The sequence below is a fragment of the Heterocephalus glaber genome, unplaced genomic scaffold, assembly GCF_053883595.1.
Source record: "Heterocephalus glaber isolate CG9 unplaced genomic scaffold, H.glaber_assembly_v1.0 deba00001564, whole genome shotgun sequence".
In the NCBI taxonomy this organism is placed as follows: domain Eukaryota; kingdom Metazoa; phylum Chordata; class Mammalia; order Rodentia; family Bathyergidae; genus Heterocephalus; species Heterocephalus glaber.
Genome location: NW_028258351.1, coordinates 21388607 through 21407539, shown reverse-complemented (window position 1 = coordinate 21407539; position 18933 = coordinate 21388607). Strand labels below are relative to the sequence as shown.

The window sequence follows — 18933 nt, the reverse complement described above, 5'->3', positions numbered from 1 at the left end:
CATGCCTCCAAGTGAGGGCTGCAGGTTCTGCGTGGGGCCAGCTCACCCCACCAGGGACCTGCTAGAGCAGCAGCTCTGGGAGGTAGAGCTGAGTCTCATTTGGGGTAGGCTCCTCAGTTAGTCCTGATGTACCTCAAAGCCTAAAGACCAGCAGTAATGATCTCATTTTATAGATGGCAAAACTGAGACTCAAAGAATTCAGAATCCCTGGTGAGGGTCTCAAAACCAGTAATCAGTTTCTTGTCTGTGAAATGCATGGTCCTGAAGGAGAGTTACTTTTTGCTAAGTCCTCTAAGGATGTCAATTTTCATGAGCTGATTTTATTTACCAGCCAAAGGAGGACTATAAGGCAGTAAGAAATGAGCACTTAGTCCAGCTCCCAAGTGAAGGACTGGTACTTACCCACAGCAGTAGGGTGGTCAAGGGTTGGACTGGCCTGAGGGTGGGTGAGAGGGATAGCTGCTGGTTTCCTTGCATCTCACTGGCAAAGCCCTTGCATGCTTTTCCTGGCACTTTATCTATTAAGTGACAGACATTTCTTCTGTTCCACCAAGGATAGGGTATGTCTGGATGTCAGTGCCAGGATGTACACAGGATGCCCACCCACAGTAGCTGAGGGGTAAGGTCATTGTGGGGCTCAGGAAGGAGACATCTCAGGTGCTGCCTGGGACCTCTGGTGTCGAATCCCTAATGTAACTGCTAATTGCACAAGGAAGACCCAGGGGTGAACGTTGTCTTTAGGGTCATCTGCTCTTAATACAGATGTGACATTTTCAGCTGGCAGCCCTTTGTTTTGTGTGCCAGCACACCCCAGTCTAGGACTTTGGTGAGGACCCCTGCCAAGGACCTGTGAGCTCAGAGGTACTTGGGACCTCAGTCTTCCTGCTGGCAGCAGGGAAGACAGGAAAAGGCAACCCAGAGACTGAGTGGAAGCTGACGCTGGCTTGGCTGAGAAATGGTTCCTGGCTCCTGGGGCTGGGAGACGGCAAGTCTCAGCAGTTACTGAGCAGCGCCTCTGTGCATGTTATCCATACTTAGGGTTTGATATTTGGGACCTGAGAGTTTCAGAATAAGATGTCACGTGCTGAATCCCCACTGGCAGGAGGTGGTGGCCTGTGATTGGCCTTAACTCTCTGCTCCCGGGTAGATTCTGTGCTTAGTGAGCAGCGTACAACCTGTTATCAGCAGAGGGCAGCAGAGGGGTTAACTCCCCAAATCACAGATTGAGCAGAGAGGAGGGGAGACCTGGCTTGGAGCAGATCTCAGAGCTTCTTCACAAGCCTTTTTCCCCTTTGCCTGTAGCCGGAGAGCTGAGCATGGGAGCAGCATGGACTCGGGAGATCTTCCTGCCTGCCCTGGCCCAGACTATGGTGACTTAGGAGTTAATGGCAGGCTGAACATCCCTGAACTTCACCAGTACAGGGATTTTAACCGATCCTCCACCCTCAGGGAACCTGAATGGGGAAAAAGAAAGTCCAATATGGAGAACAGCTTTGATGATATTTCTTACCTCTCTCTCCAGAACCTGGGATCCTCCTCACCAGGCAAAAAGCAGAGCAAGGAAAACACCATCACAGTAAGTGGCTCACACTGGGTGCTCCCAGGTTGGGTGGCAGGCTGGGACATTTGGGCACAGCTGGGCTGTTGCCATGGCAATGTCGACCGCCAAGCAGAAGTGATGCCCAGCCCGGAAACGGGGAAGTTCCAAAGCTTGGATTTTACCTGAATTTCCTCGGCCCTCCTTCCCCCTCCTCTGTCAGTTTCACATGTCACTTGCTGTCCCCTGGAGAGAGAAGCTGGGCCAGAAGGGTGGTTGGGATGATGCAGAAGCCATTTTTGCAGGGCAGGCAGGGGAAGGTACGAGAGCAGGAGTGGGTTGAAGGGGGTGGACTGTGCTGTGTGCAAGTAACGTGATGTGTAAATTACAGCCACAGCAGGGTTGCTTTTGTGCAGGGAAACTTCTGGAAGATGTCAAAGTTAAAAGCAAGAGGAAGCACCCTAAGAATAGAGTTCCTGGGAGTCCCTGATGAGAAGCAGGCAGCTTCCACCTGGCGTGGCCAGTCCACCTTGCAGGGCTTTTCCAGACCCCACCGAGTGCCCATGTGGAGGCCGAGTAAGAGCTCCACCCCACCTCCTCATCTCAGGCCTGTGCTGCACTGGGGGGCTGGACATCGGTGTCCCCTCCAAGTAGGAAAAGGAGCTGTCCAGTGTCCAGCCATCAAACAGCCAACAACCTGGAGACTTGGGAAGTAGGATCCTGGCTTTACTATTTTGGCACAAACCCAGAAGCATCTGGAACAGGGAATCCCTCTCTTGGGCTCCATCTCACGCTGTTCTGACCACCTCCCCGGAAATATGGCCAGGAGAGAGTGTGTTGCCCTGGCTTACCCAGGCTGGAGGGCCTGCTTTGCAGGAAAACAAGTTAGGCAAATGCAACAATAGTAACTGCTGCCACTTTTGTGTGTATTTGTCATGTACAAGCAGTGTTCCAAGTGCCCCCCGGCTGTGTAAGGTGTAGTTAATAGAATCAGTACAGGAGAGAGATTATATACATGGACTCTAAAGCCATAGTGTCACTTATGAGCTGTGCAGCCCCTGGGGCAAGTTTCTACACTTCTTCCCTCTGAGCGTCCCTATCTGTAAAATAGGAACATGGGGTTTGGTGACGTAGGGATGGCATAAGGACATTCACTAGTGTAAAGCACTAGTTCAGCACGTAGCACGTGCTCAGTACACACTAGTGTGATCACCATCCCACTTACACATGAGGAAACTGAGGCACAGAGTGGCACATCACTCAGGGTCCCCCACCTGTAGAGCATCAGGATTCAAAACCTATGCTTCCATCTACTGGCATGGCCTTTTGGGGCTGGCTCGGGTTCCTCGGGTCATCAAGCCCTTTCTGCCTCCTGCCCCTCCTGGTGGCTGGGCAGCATGGCTGAGTGTGGGAGTGTGGGCAGCAGCAGCTTCTCTATTTTCTGGAGGACATGATAGAGCTGGACAGGGCTTGGGAGCCTGAGTGCAGACTTCTGGAGGGTACGGTCTCTGTCTTCAGATTTGTTGCCATTTACCCCAGAATGTAGGTGTAAAGCAGGCAGTCCCCAAAGTCCATGAAATAGGGGGAAAGAAGGAAGAGAAGAAAGTGGAGGGGACACAGAGTTGTAGAAGAGAAACAGAAGAAATAGAAAGTAAAAGGCAGAATGATGAAGGCCTGGCCAGCATTGTCTTGAAGGCCTTGGCGCTGGCACCAGGCCATGAGGTGGGCACCTTCAGCGCTGTCCTTCAGCCAGAGCCTCAGGTTTTGCCAGTGGGCTGCATGTGGCCCTGGATTCCCCTTGGGATGGTGCACCTTATCCACCTCGCTTCAGCGCCTTCTGTTTTTTTCCACTAACCTACATCAGCGCTTCTCATGAGATGGTTCACAGCATGTCAGCATTCAAGGCCTCTGGGATACTTGTTTCAAATGTCAATTCCTGGAGCTACCCAACACCTACCTATCTGGGGCCGGGCCAGAACACGTCCAGAGGTTCGAAATAAACACTCATGGCTTGGAGAATGGTTGCTGGGGAAACTGAGCACAGGAGGCCACAGAGCAGGTGGGGAGTGGAGTGTAGGACTTGAAGCTGGGTCTCCTGGTTGCCAGTCCAGGACGCTGCCCAGTGTACCACCTGGCCACCAGGGCCACACACACTTCCAGGATGAAGACGTGTGTACCCCCACTTCTCCCCTCCACACAACATTGTCTCCCCATGCCCAGGTCCTTGTTCTGGGTTCTGATCCTTCAACACCCAGAGGGAGGGGATGGCCCTGTTCCCAGGAAGCTGGGGCATCAGATTCCCTCCCCTGGCAAGGTGGGATGAGGCGAGCAGCTTGCCGCACTGCTCCTTCAGAGCATGCATTTCCAGGCCTGGGCAGCAAAGGGTGTCTTCAGCCAGGGAGCAAGAATGGAATTTGAAAGCTCAACGGCATGGAGCTATTTTGGAAGGAGCTGATACACAGCGATCTGGCAGCAGTGGGCAGGGCCTGGCAGCCTTGCCTGATCCCAACCCTGCTGGCAGCAGTGTGCACTGGCAGGTGGAGTGGGCTTTTGGATTGGGAGGGATGGGTGCTCAGGGCAGTTCACAGCCCTTGGCACCCATGTGACACATCAGAATCTTGAGGACTCTGGGAGAGATGAAAACAAACGCACGCAGCCATGCTCTCTCCTGGGAAGAGGAACTTGAGGACTCTGACTCTTAGCCTCAGCTTCCCAGCATAGCCTGTCTGAAACCTAGCACCCTGGGTGGGGCCTCAGGGAGTGAGCTCTGCTGGCCCAAAGCCCCCTCCAATATTAGCTTTCCTTGGGGAGAAAATACAGGGTCTGCTTCGGCCTCAAACCATGTTCCCTCCATGCTCCAGGCAGGCTGATCAGACAGCCGGATAAAGAGGCCATGGGCTCTGCTTACCACTACCTGCATTGGCACCCTTGCCCAGGGTGACTCAGTATCCCCCATTGGCCCCTCAGGTGGGTCACCCCTGTGTTCAGCAGTTCTCATGCCATGGCCAGATGCCCTGCTGACAGCTGATTGCCCCTTGGGAGCCCCCTGGTGGGGAGTTTTGAGGGGGTGTTTGGGCAGCCCTTGTGGCTTTGGCTGCAGAATGTGCCTGGCAGCAACATGGGCTGCGCTGAGTCCCCAGCAGTGGGGCAGGGTGTGTGGGGGCTACTCCATTCCCCTGAGGTTGGAGAGAACAGCACTGGTACTAGAGAGCAGATGCCTCTGGTGGAGCCCTGGGTCTCCAGGGCCACTGCAACTGCCCCTACCCTTCATGCATCAGGAGGCCCTTCTGTTGAGCACCCCTTCCTGTGTGAGCTGCAGCCATCAAGGAGGACAGGGCATATAGCTTCACCTCAGTGTGTTGAAGAGGTAATATGGTAGGGATTAGGAACCTCATGCCTAGAGCCGGATTACCCGGGCTCAGACCTTGGCTCCAACTTTACCTACAATCTGTGTGATCTTCCATAAGTTACTCGACCTCTCTGTGCTTCCGTTTCTCATCTATAAGATGGGGATACTAGCAACACCTGCCTTCCAGGGCTGCTGTGAGGATGATGTGAGTGAACAGGTCTGATGCACGTAGGACGTCCTGAGCTATTGTTGAGTGGAAAGGGGCTCCTTACGCTGTGTCCTGTGTGTGCTGGGTGCAAGGTGGGACTGAGGCTCTGCTGTGCCCAGGAGGCTTTGAGAGGAGATAAGCTTCCCTCCAGGGGAAGCGGACCCTGGTGTTAACTGCCTGGAGAATGTCCTCCAGGTGGAGGCAGGGATTCACAGTCAGAGGCTTCTGTGGGGAAAGCCCCGCCCCCCTCCTCTTCCGTCTCGGGGCATTGTGGCCCTGTAGGGTGGAGGCTTGTGGTGTTCTCAGCCCTGCTGACCAGGGGCTCGGAGCCTGGACTTGAGGCCTGGGGTTGTAGAAGGACAGAACAAGTTAAGAGTAATGGTCCAGGACTTAGGAACCCTCTCTGCTATTCCTTAGCCACGTGACAGTGGTAGCATTAGCTGCCCTGTGCTTCAGTTTCTCATCTCTTCCCCGAAGCCTCTGTGCTGGCTGCGTGAGTTTGCAGCAGCCCCTTGGTAAGCGTTTCAGCTGACTGCGTCCTGGACATCAGCGTGCCACCACTGGCCATTCCTGCCCTGGCCAGCCCCAATGTGTGGGGATCCTCCCCTCCACCCAGGCCAGCCACCTCGGGCTTCTCAGCCTGGTCCCTGTTGATGCTTCAGGGCTTTGTAGTGTGTAGTTGTTCCATCTCTGTAGGAAGTTCAACTCTCTCACCTCTGCCCACCAGGTGCCAGTAACAGTCCTGTCCCACTGGGTTGTGACAACCAAAAATGTCTCCACATGAGAATGACACCAAACTAACTTTATGGGGTTATCCCTGTTAAATCTGTAAAGCATCTGAGGTTCTTCTACTTACACTCCCTTCCCATGCCGCTCTAAGCCACTATCACAACTCCCCAGGTCATCATGTGACCTCCCATGGTGACCAGTCACATTCTCCATCCTGTGCACCCTCCACCCTGCAGTGAGGGTGCTGCCCATGCCATTCTCCTGCCAGGTGCTCCTGGGCTCCACTGTCCTCAGGACAGATGTGTGCCAGGCCCCTGAGCCCTCAGTTCTATCACCTTCCCACTCTGAGCCAAGCCTCCTGGCTAAGCAGCACGTTCTCCTCACCCCTGGGCACCTTTCCTTCCCGCAGTGTTCTCTCTCTCTCTCTCTCTTTGGTACTGAGGATTGAACTCGGAACCTTGCATTTGCAAGGCAGGCGGTGGAACCACTGAGCTAGATCCCCAGCCCCACCACAGTACTCTCTTTACTTCCCTACCTCCTGCCTGCGGTCCTCCTCTTATTATGTAAGTGTCACTTCCTAAAAGATCCCTCCCTGGGTCCCTGCCGTTCCTGCAGCCCCAGGACCCCATGCAGACCCCAGTGGCAGGTGTCTCCTGAAGTATCCTAGTGACCCAAACCACGAGGGCCGCCACTCTACCTGGTATCTGGTCTCTAGTCATTGCACTAGGAAACATTTATCAAGCACCTACTTACTATGTGCCAGGTGCTGGGCCAAGTACTAGGGAAACCGCAGGAAAAACATGGTCTCCTCTCCTTCCCCTATGGACAGGCTGTTGGCAAGGAAGAGAAATGTTAAATAAGTTGCCACAAGAAATACCATCACACATGTACTCATGCAGACTGCTGAGTACTCAAATAGAGTGTGGCACTGAGAAGCTATTCAACAAACATTTGAGCGGAAAGTGAATGAGCAAATAGTCCTTGGAATGGCATTGTGAGGGCCAGAGATCTGCTGTCAGCTCCTTCTGGATTCAGATGTCTCTGGGAACCTTGGTTTCCTCTTATAAATTGAGGCTGAAGTTCCCTGCTTGTGGAGTTGCTGGAAAGCAGAAATGTGAAGCGCATGAAGCTCTTGGCAGCGTGCCTGAGTCAGGGCTTTCTGGAACCCCAAGCCAGTAAGATGCCTCCCGAGAGGCCAGTGAGGTGCAGTTCTCCAAATGCCCACCAGGGGCATAAGGTCCAAGGATTCCAGGAAGTTCCTATATCCCTGGGAGGGAAAAATCCTAGATCAGCATCATAGACAGAGGCAGTGACAGGCAACCTGGGATCCCTGGCCAGGCCATCCCAGGATTAGTGTCCTCAAAGAGTGGTCAAAACAATAAAAGGATGTCTTCAACCTTCCCTAACTTTCTGTCCCCCAAATCCACCAGCTGTTCTTTGGTGGTCATTACAGGGCCATTTGAGGGACCCCTCACTTTCTAGACCCTGACCCTTCTAGTCCCCGACATGGGCATCTCTGTGGAAGGCCATGTAGGATCGGGACCCATCCAACTTCGCGTCTGCCTCCTTGGGCAGTGCCCCCATCCCTGCTGCACGGATCATGAATGCTGCTTCTCAAGGCATGATCCCTGTACTATCTGCATCACCTGTGAGCACAGGCCCCATCCAGACCTCCTGAATCAGAAACTCTGTGGGTGGGCCCCAGCAATCTACATTTCAGGAGACCCTCCATGTGACCCTGAGGCACACTCGGCCTCAGTTCTAGGATGAAGCGGGGATTGGCTGGGACTTAGGAAGGCCCCCAGCCCTCCTGCTGACCTTCTGTAGCCTTTCAGATGGTTGGACTTAGAGCCAGCTGGGATTTGCCACTGAAGGGGCTGCCGCTTCTGTCATCTCCACTTCCGGCCAACAGGGTTGTCTTCATGAGCATCCTGGGGTGGGAGTGGCCTCCTTTCTCTGAGGGGGCCCACCTGAGGAAGGATGCTGCCTCCTCTGGTGGTAAAGTTCTTGTTTCCTCAATGAGAGGCCAAGGCCAAGAGCAGTTTGAGTGAAGAAAGACAAAAGGGTAGGGTCGGGGATAGAGCACTTTAGAAGGCATTTATAATCCGCTTCCGGACCTGCACTCTCTGCGTCTATGGACTCAACCACCTATGGGTTGAAAATGTTAAAAAATTGCACCTGTACCAAACCTATACAATCATTTTCTTCTTATTCCCTTCAGTTGTACCTTCAGTCTGCTAGTTCCATGATTCTTAATGCCCAATTTACCTTAATGTCATAGTTCTTGTATCATTAAATTTGATTGAAATTGTCACGAGCTCCATTATGAAGCAAAATAAAAGTGGACTGTGATCATCATCATTTGTTGAAAAAAGAATGGCTAGAACACAAAATAAGGAATATGTAAAAGTTCAAAGTACATCCCTTGGGTCCAGGGATGTAGCTCAGTGGCACCGCACCTGCCTGGCAAGCGCAAGGTCCTGAGTTCAATCCCCGGTACCAGAAAAAAGAAAAGAGTCAAAGTACATCCCTTGTTTTCATGATCGTCTCAAATGACAGCCTGTAGTGCGTGCCTGCGTGCGCGCGCGCGCGCGCGTGTGTGTGTGTGTGTGTGTGTTGGGGGGGTGAAGCCCTGAAGGAGACTCACTGTGACCACGCCACGGTGCCCTCAGTCCCAGACAAGGGCTTGGGAAGACCACTTCCTGAAGCCAGGCATAGAGGCTGCTGCTAGCCACGGTCACCTTGTGTGGCCCAGGAGAAAGTCCCCAGCCTCAGGAATCCCTCGGGCCCACACTGACCAGGAGCTGGGTCATTCCTGTCTTGGATCCCACCGTGTCACATTTCTCTCCAAGGCAGGGTCCCTACCTCATCTCACCAGGTATCAGTATCCAGGGGGAGGGGTTCCTCCCTTTGGCTGCAACTTCTGGCCACAGTGCGAGAGGTGGAGGGCTGACTTCCAGCTGCCTCCAAACCCCTAAGGTCCCTAGGCCTGACTCTCTCGACAGACTAATTTGTGAGGACGACATGGTGGTGTTTTTATTAATTTTATTATTATTCCAAACCTTGAATTAATTGATGACACTTAAGAATTGAGAGGCTTCATGTGAGAACCCTGACTGTGAGCTTCCCTCCAGCCATTGCATAATCTGGCAGTGCCCAACTCCTCTTCCTGGCTTGTGACTCTGCTCCACAACCCTCAGCTCCCGTCCAATGCAGAGGCCTATGTGTGCTAGAATCAAGTGGCAGTTCCTGTGACACATGGCCCCTCACAGTTTGCATGCTATCCCCAGATCCTCAGGAGGTTTCTGCAAGGCTCTTCCCTTTAACCTCCGATGTCTCCCACCTCAGCAGGTGCTTTGGGTGTGAGGAGAGGTTAGAGGAGGATCAGGGTCTTGAAACCACATCAGCGGGAGCAGCAACAAAGCCACTTTCACAGAGCCAGGACAGCCACAGGGCGCCTTGAGTATACTGGGCAGAAGAAAGTCCAAGATGATCCAGAAATGGCACTGCACTCCCCTTGGTGTGGACCATTCCTAATGAGCACCTTGGCTCATGATTTTAAGCTGCAGTTGCTCATAGAATATGCTTCATGAGATAACCTCTCACCTCTGACCCTTCCCTGGTTCAGGGTCACTTCCGTCCTCCATCTCGCTGTTCCTTTCTTAGAAGCAAATCATCCTTATCAGCTTACAGAAATATTCTATACAGAAATAACAAATGTGTTTATATCCCCCCAGCTTTTCATGCAAATAGATGTATATAGTAATATTGTTCTACACTCACCTTTTCTTTTCTTCCTTTTTTCCCCTTGCACTGAGGATTGAACCCAAGGCCTCAACATGCTAGACAGGTGCTCTACCACTGAGCTACATACCCAGAACCCCCTTCTTTTTCACTTAACAATATATCCTGGTATACTTTCCTTATCAGTACATAGGAATTTTATCTCTGTGTCTTTCACAGTGATACCACTTCCTGGATACTGATGTGTTTCCTATTCTGTTTGCCCTGTTCCCCTGGAAGGGCAATGGAGTTTTCTGGTCCTGCCTTTTGCCACTATAGGTAGTGCTATAGAGCAAACCATGCATGTGCATCCCTGCACACATGGGCAGATTATCTGCAGCACAGATCCTTAGAAGTGCAGTTGCCACATGGAAGGGTCTAGATGTTTGCAGTAGTGATAGATCCTATTCAGTCACTCTCCAAAGACCCAGCAGTTCTCCACTGCTGGTGGTGGGGGGATTTGAATGCTTGTTACCTTTATTTGAAATACTGGATGGTAAAGTAAGGAAGACACCAGTGCTGTCCATTAAGCTGGCGTGAAGTAAGCCTCATTATTGATCTGTTCGGGGAAAGAGGCCTCCCCACATCTTATCCTCAGTAAGATTGTTTTCCTTCTCATTCTCTGCCCCACAGATAAACTGTGTGACGTTCCCTCACCCAGACACAATGCCTGAACAGCAGCTGCTGAAGCCAACAGAGTGGAGCTACTGCGACTATTTTTGGGTAAGTGGTGCCTCAGTTTCCCCACATGGTAGCCCTGATGACCAGGTGTGTAAATCTGGGAGGAGCAGGCGGGACCTTGAGCTCAAAGTAGAGGAACGTTTCTTGTTGAAGCCTGAAGTCCTGGCAGTCGATTTAGCATCTGAGATAGGAACTGAAGACTACCCTGGAGTCAAGATCATTTCGTAAGTCTCAGAATCAGCAGGATTTTTGCTGATGGCAACATGGGAACCCCAGAAGTTACCAGAGTTCAGGGAAGCTGGAGGGGCCACTCAGTGAGGGCAGGAGACTAGAATTAGCTTCAGGAAACAAACCTAGGCGCTAGACCTGTTTGTCACTGATACGAGTCATCTTGGGCAAGAACTTCACTTTCCCGAGCCTTGTTCCATCAGAGTCCTGAAGAGGTTGTGCATAAGGATCCATAGAGATCTCCAGCTGCTCCAAAAGTTTTGCATGTTGCTTAATGGGCACAGACTTTCAACTTTTGCAGGTTGAGAAAAGTTCTGCAATAGGCATGGATGCACAAACATGTGACTTGCTTAATGCCACTCAACTGTACACTTTAAATGGCGAAAGGGGTAAAATTTTATATTATGTGCATTTTCCACCATTAAAATTAAATAATTTTTTAAATAACTGCGGAATCTTGCACTTCAAAACTCTGAAGATAGTTCCAGCCGTTTGCATTTTAAGGTCAGTGATGACTCGGAATTAGATCACCCTCTTCTGGAATCGGATAGGGGTGATTGTTGCACAACCTTGCAAACACATTAGAACTACTAAATTGTGCACCTCCAAAAAGAGCTCTTGCTCTGAATAGCAGTAAATAAATTAAAAACTTTAATGGATTATCTATTCTTTTGTAGGTTTGCTGAGTAATAGACAAAAGTGCCTTTTCCTTTTTACCAAATCATTCATACTATAGAAGACATCCAAAGACTCCTATTTTCCACCAGCAGGGGCAGTTCCTATCTCTGCAGCTGTGTTGCTACCAGGACAAAGTTCCCATGCAGAGAGAAGATGCAGCTATAAAAAGGGCTTTGCCATCATACAGATGTGGGAGGAGAGCTTGGAGGCAGCCAAGGAAGGATCAGACCCTGGGAAAGATGTTGTATCTTATGCTGTTTGCAGGAGGAAGGTGTCAAAGGGTTTGAAGAAGAAATACGATGTGATCTGGCTTATATGCATTGTCTGGGAAGGATTGTTGAGAGCTGAGGTTAGGTGATCAGAGAGGATGTGGCAGCCACAGAGACTAAGAAATGTAGCCATGTCTGCAAAAATTACCCCTCAAAAGGGCTCTGTAAACGGAGTGCTCAAAGGAGAGGGTTTGAGCTCTGGAATGGGCACTGGGACATCGGACTATCTTGGAGGTCAGCATGTAAGGGAATCAAGGAATTGGGCAGCAGAAGGGAGGATGTGATCCTGCCTGCTGGTCAGCACCATCCAAGGGAGCAACACTTGAGAGTTCTTGCCTTCCCCTCAGCTCAGTGGGGACTCATACATAATCTGGGGTCTTTTCTCACCATCAAGGCTTTTTCATCTCTAATAGAAACTCTACTGACACAGTCACTAAAGCCCATTTTTCTGGCTGGCTTTCCCAGGAGCAGATGAATCACTCAGCATAGCCATCCAGAAGGGAACCAGATTGGGGTTCAGTATCTTGGATAATTTTTCCTTTGCCTTTGCATCAAACTGTAGCATTCACAGAGTGAAGTGCGCAAATCTTCAGGGCAGTGAAAAGACATGGAGACAAGCAGTGGCACCATGACACAGTTTGCCCTATGTGGTGGTGATCTCCCTGTTGCGACAGTGTTAGCAGTGTGGCCAGAGAGCTTTGGGTCAGGACCACCGAGGAAGGGACCCTGCATTGAACAGAACCCGGGAGGTATCCATAAAACCCTTCATAGCTTAACTAGTAAATGGGATTCTCTGCAAACCTCCACAGCCCCTTTCTTTCCCCTCATTCTAAATATCTGATCCAGAAGGGATCCTAGAGACACGACCCACTCCTATTGCAAGAGCTGTGGTGGCAGGGGCACAGCCAATGATTAGAAGGACCTTGTGACTGAGCAGAATGGGAACCTGGGTCTTTTGAGACACTGGAACATTGTTCTGAGCAGTGTGCCTCTCTGTGATGTTGAAAGCCTGTTTCGACTCCTTCCATTAAGTATTGAAACATATAACCCCGGATTCCCCATGGGAAGAGGCTGCAAGCAGGAGGAGAATGCTGCTTTTAATTGTGGTGACAGCCAGGGACCTAGGACAGTTCTGTGAGTTTGGCCAGCAACATGGCCTTGTGGGTAGAGAAGCCAGGATGCATGTCAGGCAGGGAAGGGCAGGAAAGGGGTGTCCAGGTGCTTGAGGAAGCACAGGTAAAGCTAAGCATCTTTTTTTTTTTTTTTGAGACAGGGTCTCACTATGCAGTTTGGGCTGGCCTTGAACTCACTATGTAATCCAGGCTGGCCTCAAACTTGCAATGATCCTCCTGCCTCAGCCTCCCGAGTACTGGGATTAGAGGTGTGCATCACTACACCTGGACTCCATTTTGAAATTTTAAGAATATATGTTTGAGAAATTAATTGGGTCCTAAGGTTCTATATCATGGCTTGGCCATCTTCCTCGGGTCCTGACATTTATTTTAAAGTAACTGATGATAGACACTATTTATTGAATACTCTTACGTGCTCAGCTGAGCACATATTATATATCCTGAAATGCCTCTATGTCACTTATACATGTCCTTTATCCCAAAAGGACTATAGGGGATTATCTCATGATCTTGCCACTTTTCAGATGAAGAAGTTCAGGCATAGGATGAGTGCAGGATTTCCCAGGGTCACTCAGTCAGAATTTCAGTCCTGCCAGCCTGCCATTTTCTCCTCTGACTTCCCTGCAATCCACTTCTCCCCAGCAACCACTAGGATTGTTTTATTTCCTTGGCTATGACTTTTTATGACTGTATTAGAAGCCATTACTGCCTAAGTCACAAGTGCAGGAAGCTGGTAGAAGACAGGATGGCGAAAGGGTGGAGAGTCACACATGTACTGTCCCAGCTTAGAGTCGGGAAGCCAGGCTTCTCAGGAGGTCGAGACAGCCACACGAGCCACCCCGTCAGAAGTCCCAGGCAAACCTTTGAGAGAAAAGTGCCCAAACTGGAACCCAAACCCCTCTTACTTACCGCAAAGTACCAACACTGCAATTCAACCTGAATACTGAGGCTTTAGTTTAGAAAAAACAACTTACACATTAACAGCTTTTGTCTTAAAACCATAGTAACATGTGTGCTGTAGGCTCACCACCACTGAGCGTGAGAGCCCAGGTCAAGGCCGTGTGCCCTTCTCTTTGTCCAGAGGTCAGGAGCAGCAAGGGGCATGGGTGTGGGGCAGCAGCAGCTCTAGAGCTTACGCATCAGTCTTAGTCTGTTTTGCGCTGCTGTAACAGAATACCTCAGGTGAGTAATGTATGATGAACAGAAACTTACTTGGCTCAGAGTTGTGCAGGCTGGGAGGTCTAATATGAGGGTGCCAGCATCTGGTGAGGACCTTCCTGCCACATCAGCCCCTGGCAGAAGGCAGTAGGCAAGAGAGAGCAAGAGGGGGCCAAACTTGCTTCTGTAGCAACCCCACTACAGTAGCTACAGCATTAACCCATTCCGGAGGCCAAAGCTCTCCTAACCCACCTTGCAGTGCTATTACACTGGGGACTGAGATTCCCAACACGTGAATGCTGGGGACACATTCAGGCCATGGCAGCATCAGAAAGCACTGTGGGAGCCAGGGTTCCAGGAGAGACCGTAGAGACCACTGCTCCTGTCATTCTTGGGCTGGATCAGGGTTGCCAGGCAAATTGGGGTCCTTCCTGGACTGTCACTTCCCTACACTTCATTCTCCCTGGCTCCAGACACCAGATATTTCTGTTTCCTTCCTAGGCGGATAAGAAGGACCCCCAGGGCAACGGCACCGTGGCTGGGTTTGAACTGCTGCTCCAGAAGCAACTGAAAGGCAAACAGATGCAGAAAGAAATGTCCGAATTCATCCGGGAAAGGTAAAGCCTGGGTCCCTCCAGCTTGGGGACTGGTTGCAGGGCCCTCTCCACCCTGTCTCTCCAGGGGAATCACCAGAAGGACTCGACACCCGACGCCCAGAATGGGGCTGGATGGCACTAAGGGGAGAGTAAGACTAGAGTCCCAGACACAGGGCCCTGGGACAGATCTGGCCAGCACATGTATGGCTTTGGCCTCTCTAGTGTTCTGAAAGATTTGAGCCAACATTTTAAAAATACGGGTAGATTTTACATTAAAATCAGGACACCTAGCAGCTGTTGAGAAAACAGAGTGGTAAGGATGGCCTCCATGTGCCTCATGCAGCAATTGGCTGGTGCCGAGTAGCAGCTACCCTGTCGAGGGGACATGTGTTCCCAGTTTGCTATAGTCTCCACCACTCCCTACTGCTTCCCTCTCAGACTGTCTCGCTTCTTTGCTGCCTACCTGGCCCTCATTAGAAGCACTGCCCCTTCCCACCACCCTGAAGAGGAATGGCACCTTTCAGTTCATCTAGGAATCAAAACTGAGCCCCAGGCACAGGTGGAGAAGCATCCCCCAGGCCTCCCCCATGCTGAGGGATTATATCAGTGGTTTGTCTAAAGAGCTTGGGAACATAGATGAAGAAGCAATAAATTCAGTCCCACAGAAATAAGGAAAACTACCAAAAGCAAAACAAAACAGAGAAATCCCTTCTCCATCTCCCTTCTCCTCTCACTCCACATTCTGGGAATCCGATAAGTACACACTCACTCACCCATACCCCTGCATACCTGCCTGTATGAACGATTTCCCTACCAGTTTCCAAGGTGTACTGGCAATACTTATAGCAAATATCTTTTAAAAATAATTCTTTTCATTATAACAACAGTAATCAGGTAATAATGCTTTGACATTTTTAAGCACCCTTTTCCTTAGGAGGCCTATTTTCTATTTGTATAATCAAATCTTTGTTTTATGACCCATTAAGCTGGTAGGAAATTGGAAGGCCGCATTGCTCAGGTGCAAGAAAACAAAAGAATAAAACAGGCAAATAGGGAAAGAGTGGTCTGAGCCAAAGCCTAAACCTGCATATGGTTTATACCCATAGCAGCATCATGCTAGCAAGCACGTGGCCCTCCCAGAGAAAATGCAGATTCCTGTATCTTTTCTCAGTCTACCTTGGGGTCCCATAGGGGGAGGGGGCCTTCCAGAGCTAGAAGAGGTAAGAATACAGGTGCAGAGGACGGAGTGCGCCTGGTTGAGGACAGGCATTGCCAGTTTGCTGCAGCTTCAGCTTAGGGCACTTGGGCAGAGGGTGGAAGTGACACAGGCTGGTTCCAGAGATGAGAGCCAAGAGGCAGATGGCACATGAACCGCCTGCACCCGGTGCCTGCCGTTGACATTACAACATGGCCAACCTGTTTCTAGAGGTCTTGGGCACAGTCTGGAGGTTAGTCCACGTAATCCTGGGCAGGGCTGGTGGTGAAGCCAGAGGGAATGGAGAGGAAACAACAGGGGCGAGCGAGAAGTCCGTGTTCAACTCTGGAGAACCAAGGTACTGGCCAGAGGTGGAGGTGCAGACAGAGCAGGATGAGAAGGATGAAAATTGTGTTTCTGTGCCAAGTCGTACATCAGTTATTACACAAGGTGCTGCCACTGGGCCTTGTTCACCCCCTCTCTATGTCACTGCACCCTTTGGTTCTGGCTGCCTGAGCGAGCAGGGAGCAAACTGTGCAGCCCCAGGGTCCTGGAGCCTTTCTGTTCCCCACACCAGGGCCTCTCTTGGGTCCCAGTCCTGTGCTCACATTGGTAGCACATGTACCCATTCTCTGACCGGCCCTGGTTGTGATAAGTACAAATCTTCTGCCTCCCTCCCTGGCCTAAAGGACCACTTAGGAGGTAAACATTGCCTTTGGTGGTGCACCTAATATGATATGCCCGATTATATTAACACTCCCGAGAGAGTTGCCCTGAGAGCGAGTTGAGGGCCCGCCCGCCTGCTGGAAGCTACATCCAAGGCAGTGTTCCTCTCCAGGGAAATAGAATTGAGCTGCAGTTCTGGGCAGTGTCTGGTTTCCATGGAAATACTTATGCCCTTAATAGTGCTTGGCAATTAGAGGTATTGGAGATGGGAGACTATGGAGAGATGCTCTGTTCTTGCTTCTGAGGGACTAAGACAATCTGGGAGGGTCTGAATCCAGAATTCTGGGCTGTGAGAGAGAGAGAGAGGACATACTGGGCATCCTTGTGGACCATCACAGGTTGCATTCATTAATGGAAGATCTCTCATGTGTCCAGCCTTGTGCTCAGAGCTATGCAAATGATAGTACTCATTTCCACAGCCTGGAGACAGGCAAAAATATCCCATTGTGCAGAAGAAGAGATGGAAGTCCAAAGAGTTTTATTCATTTATTCAATAAATGTTAAATACCTCCTGTGTATCAGGCAGACAGATGAAAGCCACATGTGCTCAGGGCTTATAATCTAACGTGGTCTACTGGGTTCCTTTACATAGTTGCTCAGTGACAGGGTGGCAGATCTGATCATGGTCTAGCACGGAGAGCCTAAGCAGTATGTTTTCTCCCTTTGCAGGATAAAGATTGAAGAAGAATATGCGAAGAACTTAGCTAAGCTCTCTCAGAACTCCCTGGCCGCACAGGAGGAAGGGTGAGTTGAGAGGAGAGTGGTGAGAGGGGCAGGAGACACTGAGGAAGGGGAACCCTTTATTACCCATCACTGGCCACCAGCTTAGGCCTACTTTGAGTGGGGAACTCTCCGTAGACCTGGCACAAGGGGGAACCTATGCTCAAGTTGGCTGCTCACAGCTCACAGCTAAAGGTGGTTCCTCATGACTTAAGGTGGTACCCATGGCTCAAGGCAGGTACTCATGGTTCAGGATGGGTGTTTATAGCTCAGGGTGCATGCTCATGGTTCAGGGTGGGTGCTTATAGCTCCAGGTGGGTACCTGTGACTCAGTGTGTAGGCATCAGTGCTCCATTAGGACATTTCCACACTGTCTTCCTTCTCTCTTGTGACCCTGTGGCTCCTGCCAAGTTCTGGATTGTGTCAGAGCCCCTGTCCTCTCATAGATGGGCTACATCCTGTAAGTGCCCACCCAGGGCAGGGCTTCTTGGAGGGCAGGCTGGGAGGAAACCAAATCTAAGAAGAGTTCATATCCAGCCCCTTAGAACTCTCTCCTATGGGGCATGAGGCCCAGGCTCCCCACACCCCCAGCTGTGACAGACTAGACCTCTTTGGAGGAGACCAGGATTGGAGAACACTCAGCCCAAACCTTCAAGCCACAGAAGAATTCCTAGTGGAAGAAAGACTGCAGCCTTCTCTACTCCATCTCAGCCTCATGCACTGCTGGCAAGCTCATCGAAATGACACAGCCACTATGAACAACAGTCTGGCAGGTCCTCAGAAAGCTAAGGATAGAATTATATATGACCCAGAAATTCCTCTCTAGGTTCATAGCCCAAAGAATTGACAACAGGGACTCAAACAAACAGGTACAGAGCAACCCTGTTTACAATAGACATAGGTGGAAACCACCCAAATGTCATCAAAGGATGGCTACACAAATTATGCTGCATGCCCAGTGGATATCCATGGATATTGAAATGGAATGTTATTTAGCAATAAAGAGGACTGGAATACTGATCCATGCTGCTGCCTGGGCAAACCCCAAAAACATTATGCTAAGTGAGAGAAGTGAGACACAACGGATCACAGAGTGTATGATTCCATTTATATGAAACATCCAGAATAGGCAAAGCCGTGGAGACAGATGGCAATTTATCGGTTACCAAGGGGTTGGGGGAAGTGGGAAATGGGGACTGACTGCATAATGAGCACAGGTTTCCTTTATGGTTGTGTATTTGTCTGCTGCGGCTGCTGTAACAAATAGCACAGGCTGGTATTTATTCATTAGTTCTGGATGTTGGCCATACCAGATCAAAGTAGCAGCAGGGCTGGCGTCTGGTGAGGGATCTCCCCTCGGGTTGTAGTTGGCCACTCTTTCCTGGTACTCACATGGCCCATCCTGTGTGTGTGCTGAGCAGTGAGACAGTCTTCTGTCCCTTATAAGGACATTAATCCTACAGATCAGGTCCCTACCCTTCAACTGTATATATCCCTTGCAGCAGCCTAGGCCGAGGAGGTGGCCTTGTTTCACCTGAATTTCTGCCTTAAAAAGCCCCAGCCCAAATAAACACATCAGGGACTAGGGCTTCAGCATATGCATTTGGCAGGGGAGGATGACACACTCTTATTTCATGATGGGGTGATGAAAACATTTTGGAACTAGACAAAAGGATATTGCACAAATGTGGATATCCTAAACACTACTGGATTGGCCACATTAAATTGGTTAATTTTATGTTACATGATTTTTGCCTTGATAAAAATAATAGTAAAGATTCTCAGGAGGTTAGAATTGACAGGATCCCCTGTTGGCGCCTTCCTCCCATGCACCTCTTGTGTTTTTAGTTCCTCCTATGAGAAGTGATCCCTGAGAAGGAAGACGTTCTGTTGTGGGACGGCTGTGGCTGTCAGAGCTGTGATGTTAGGAAAATCCAAATCTT

General features: G+C 50.4%; 1 protein-coding gene across 14 annotated transcripts in view; it reads left to right on the top strand.

The window, feature by feature from the left end:
- Gas7 (growth arrest specific 7) overlaps positions 1-18933 on the top strand; it is a 228466-nt gene that overhangs the window by 186705 nt on the left and 22828 nt on the right. For all 14 annotated transcript variants that reach the window (XM_004857526.4, XM_021238520.2, XM_087191827.1 and 11 more), the window contains 4 exons: positions 1523-1576; positions 10240-10329; positions 14255-14370; positions 16940-17014. In XM_004857526.4, the coding sequence (XP_004857583.1) occupies positions 1523-1576; positions 10240-10329; positions 14255-14370; positions 16940-17014 (335 nt within the window). The remainder of the gene's footprint in view (positions 1-1522; positions 1577-10239; positions 10330-14254; positions 14371-16939; positions 17015-18933) is intronic.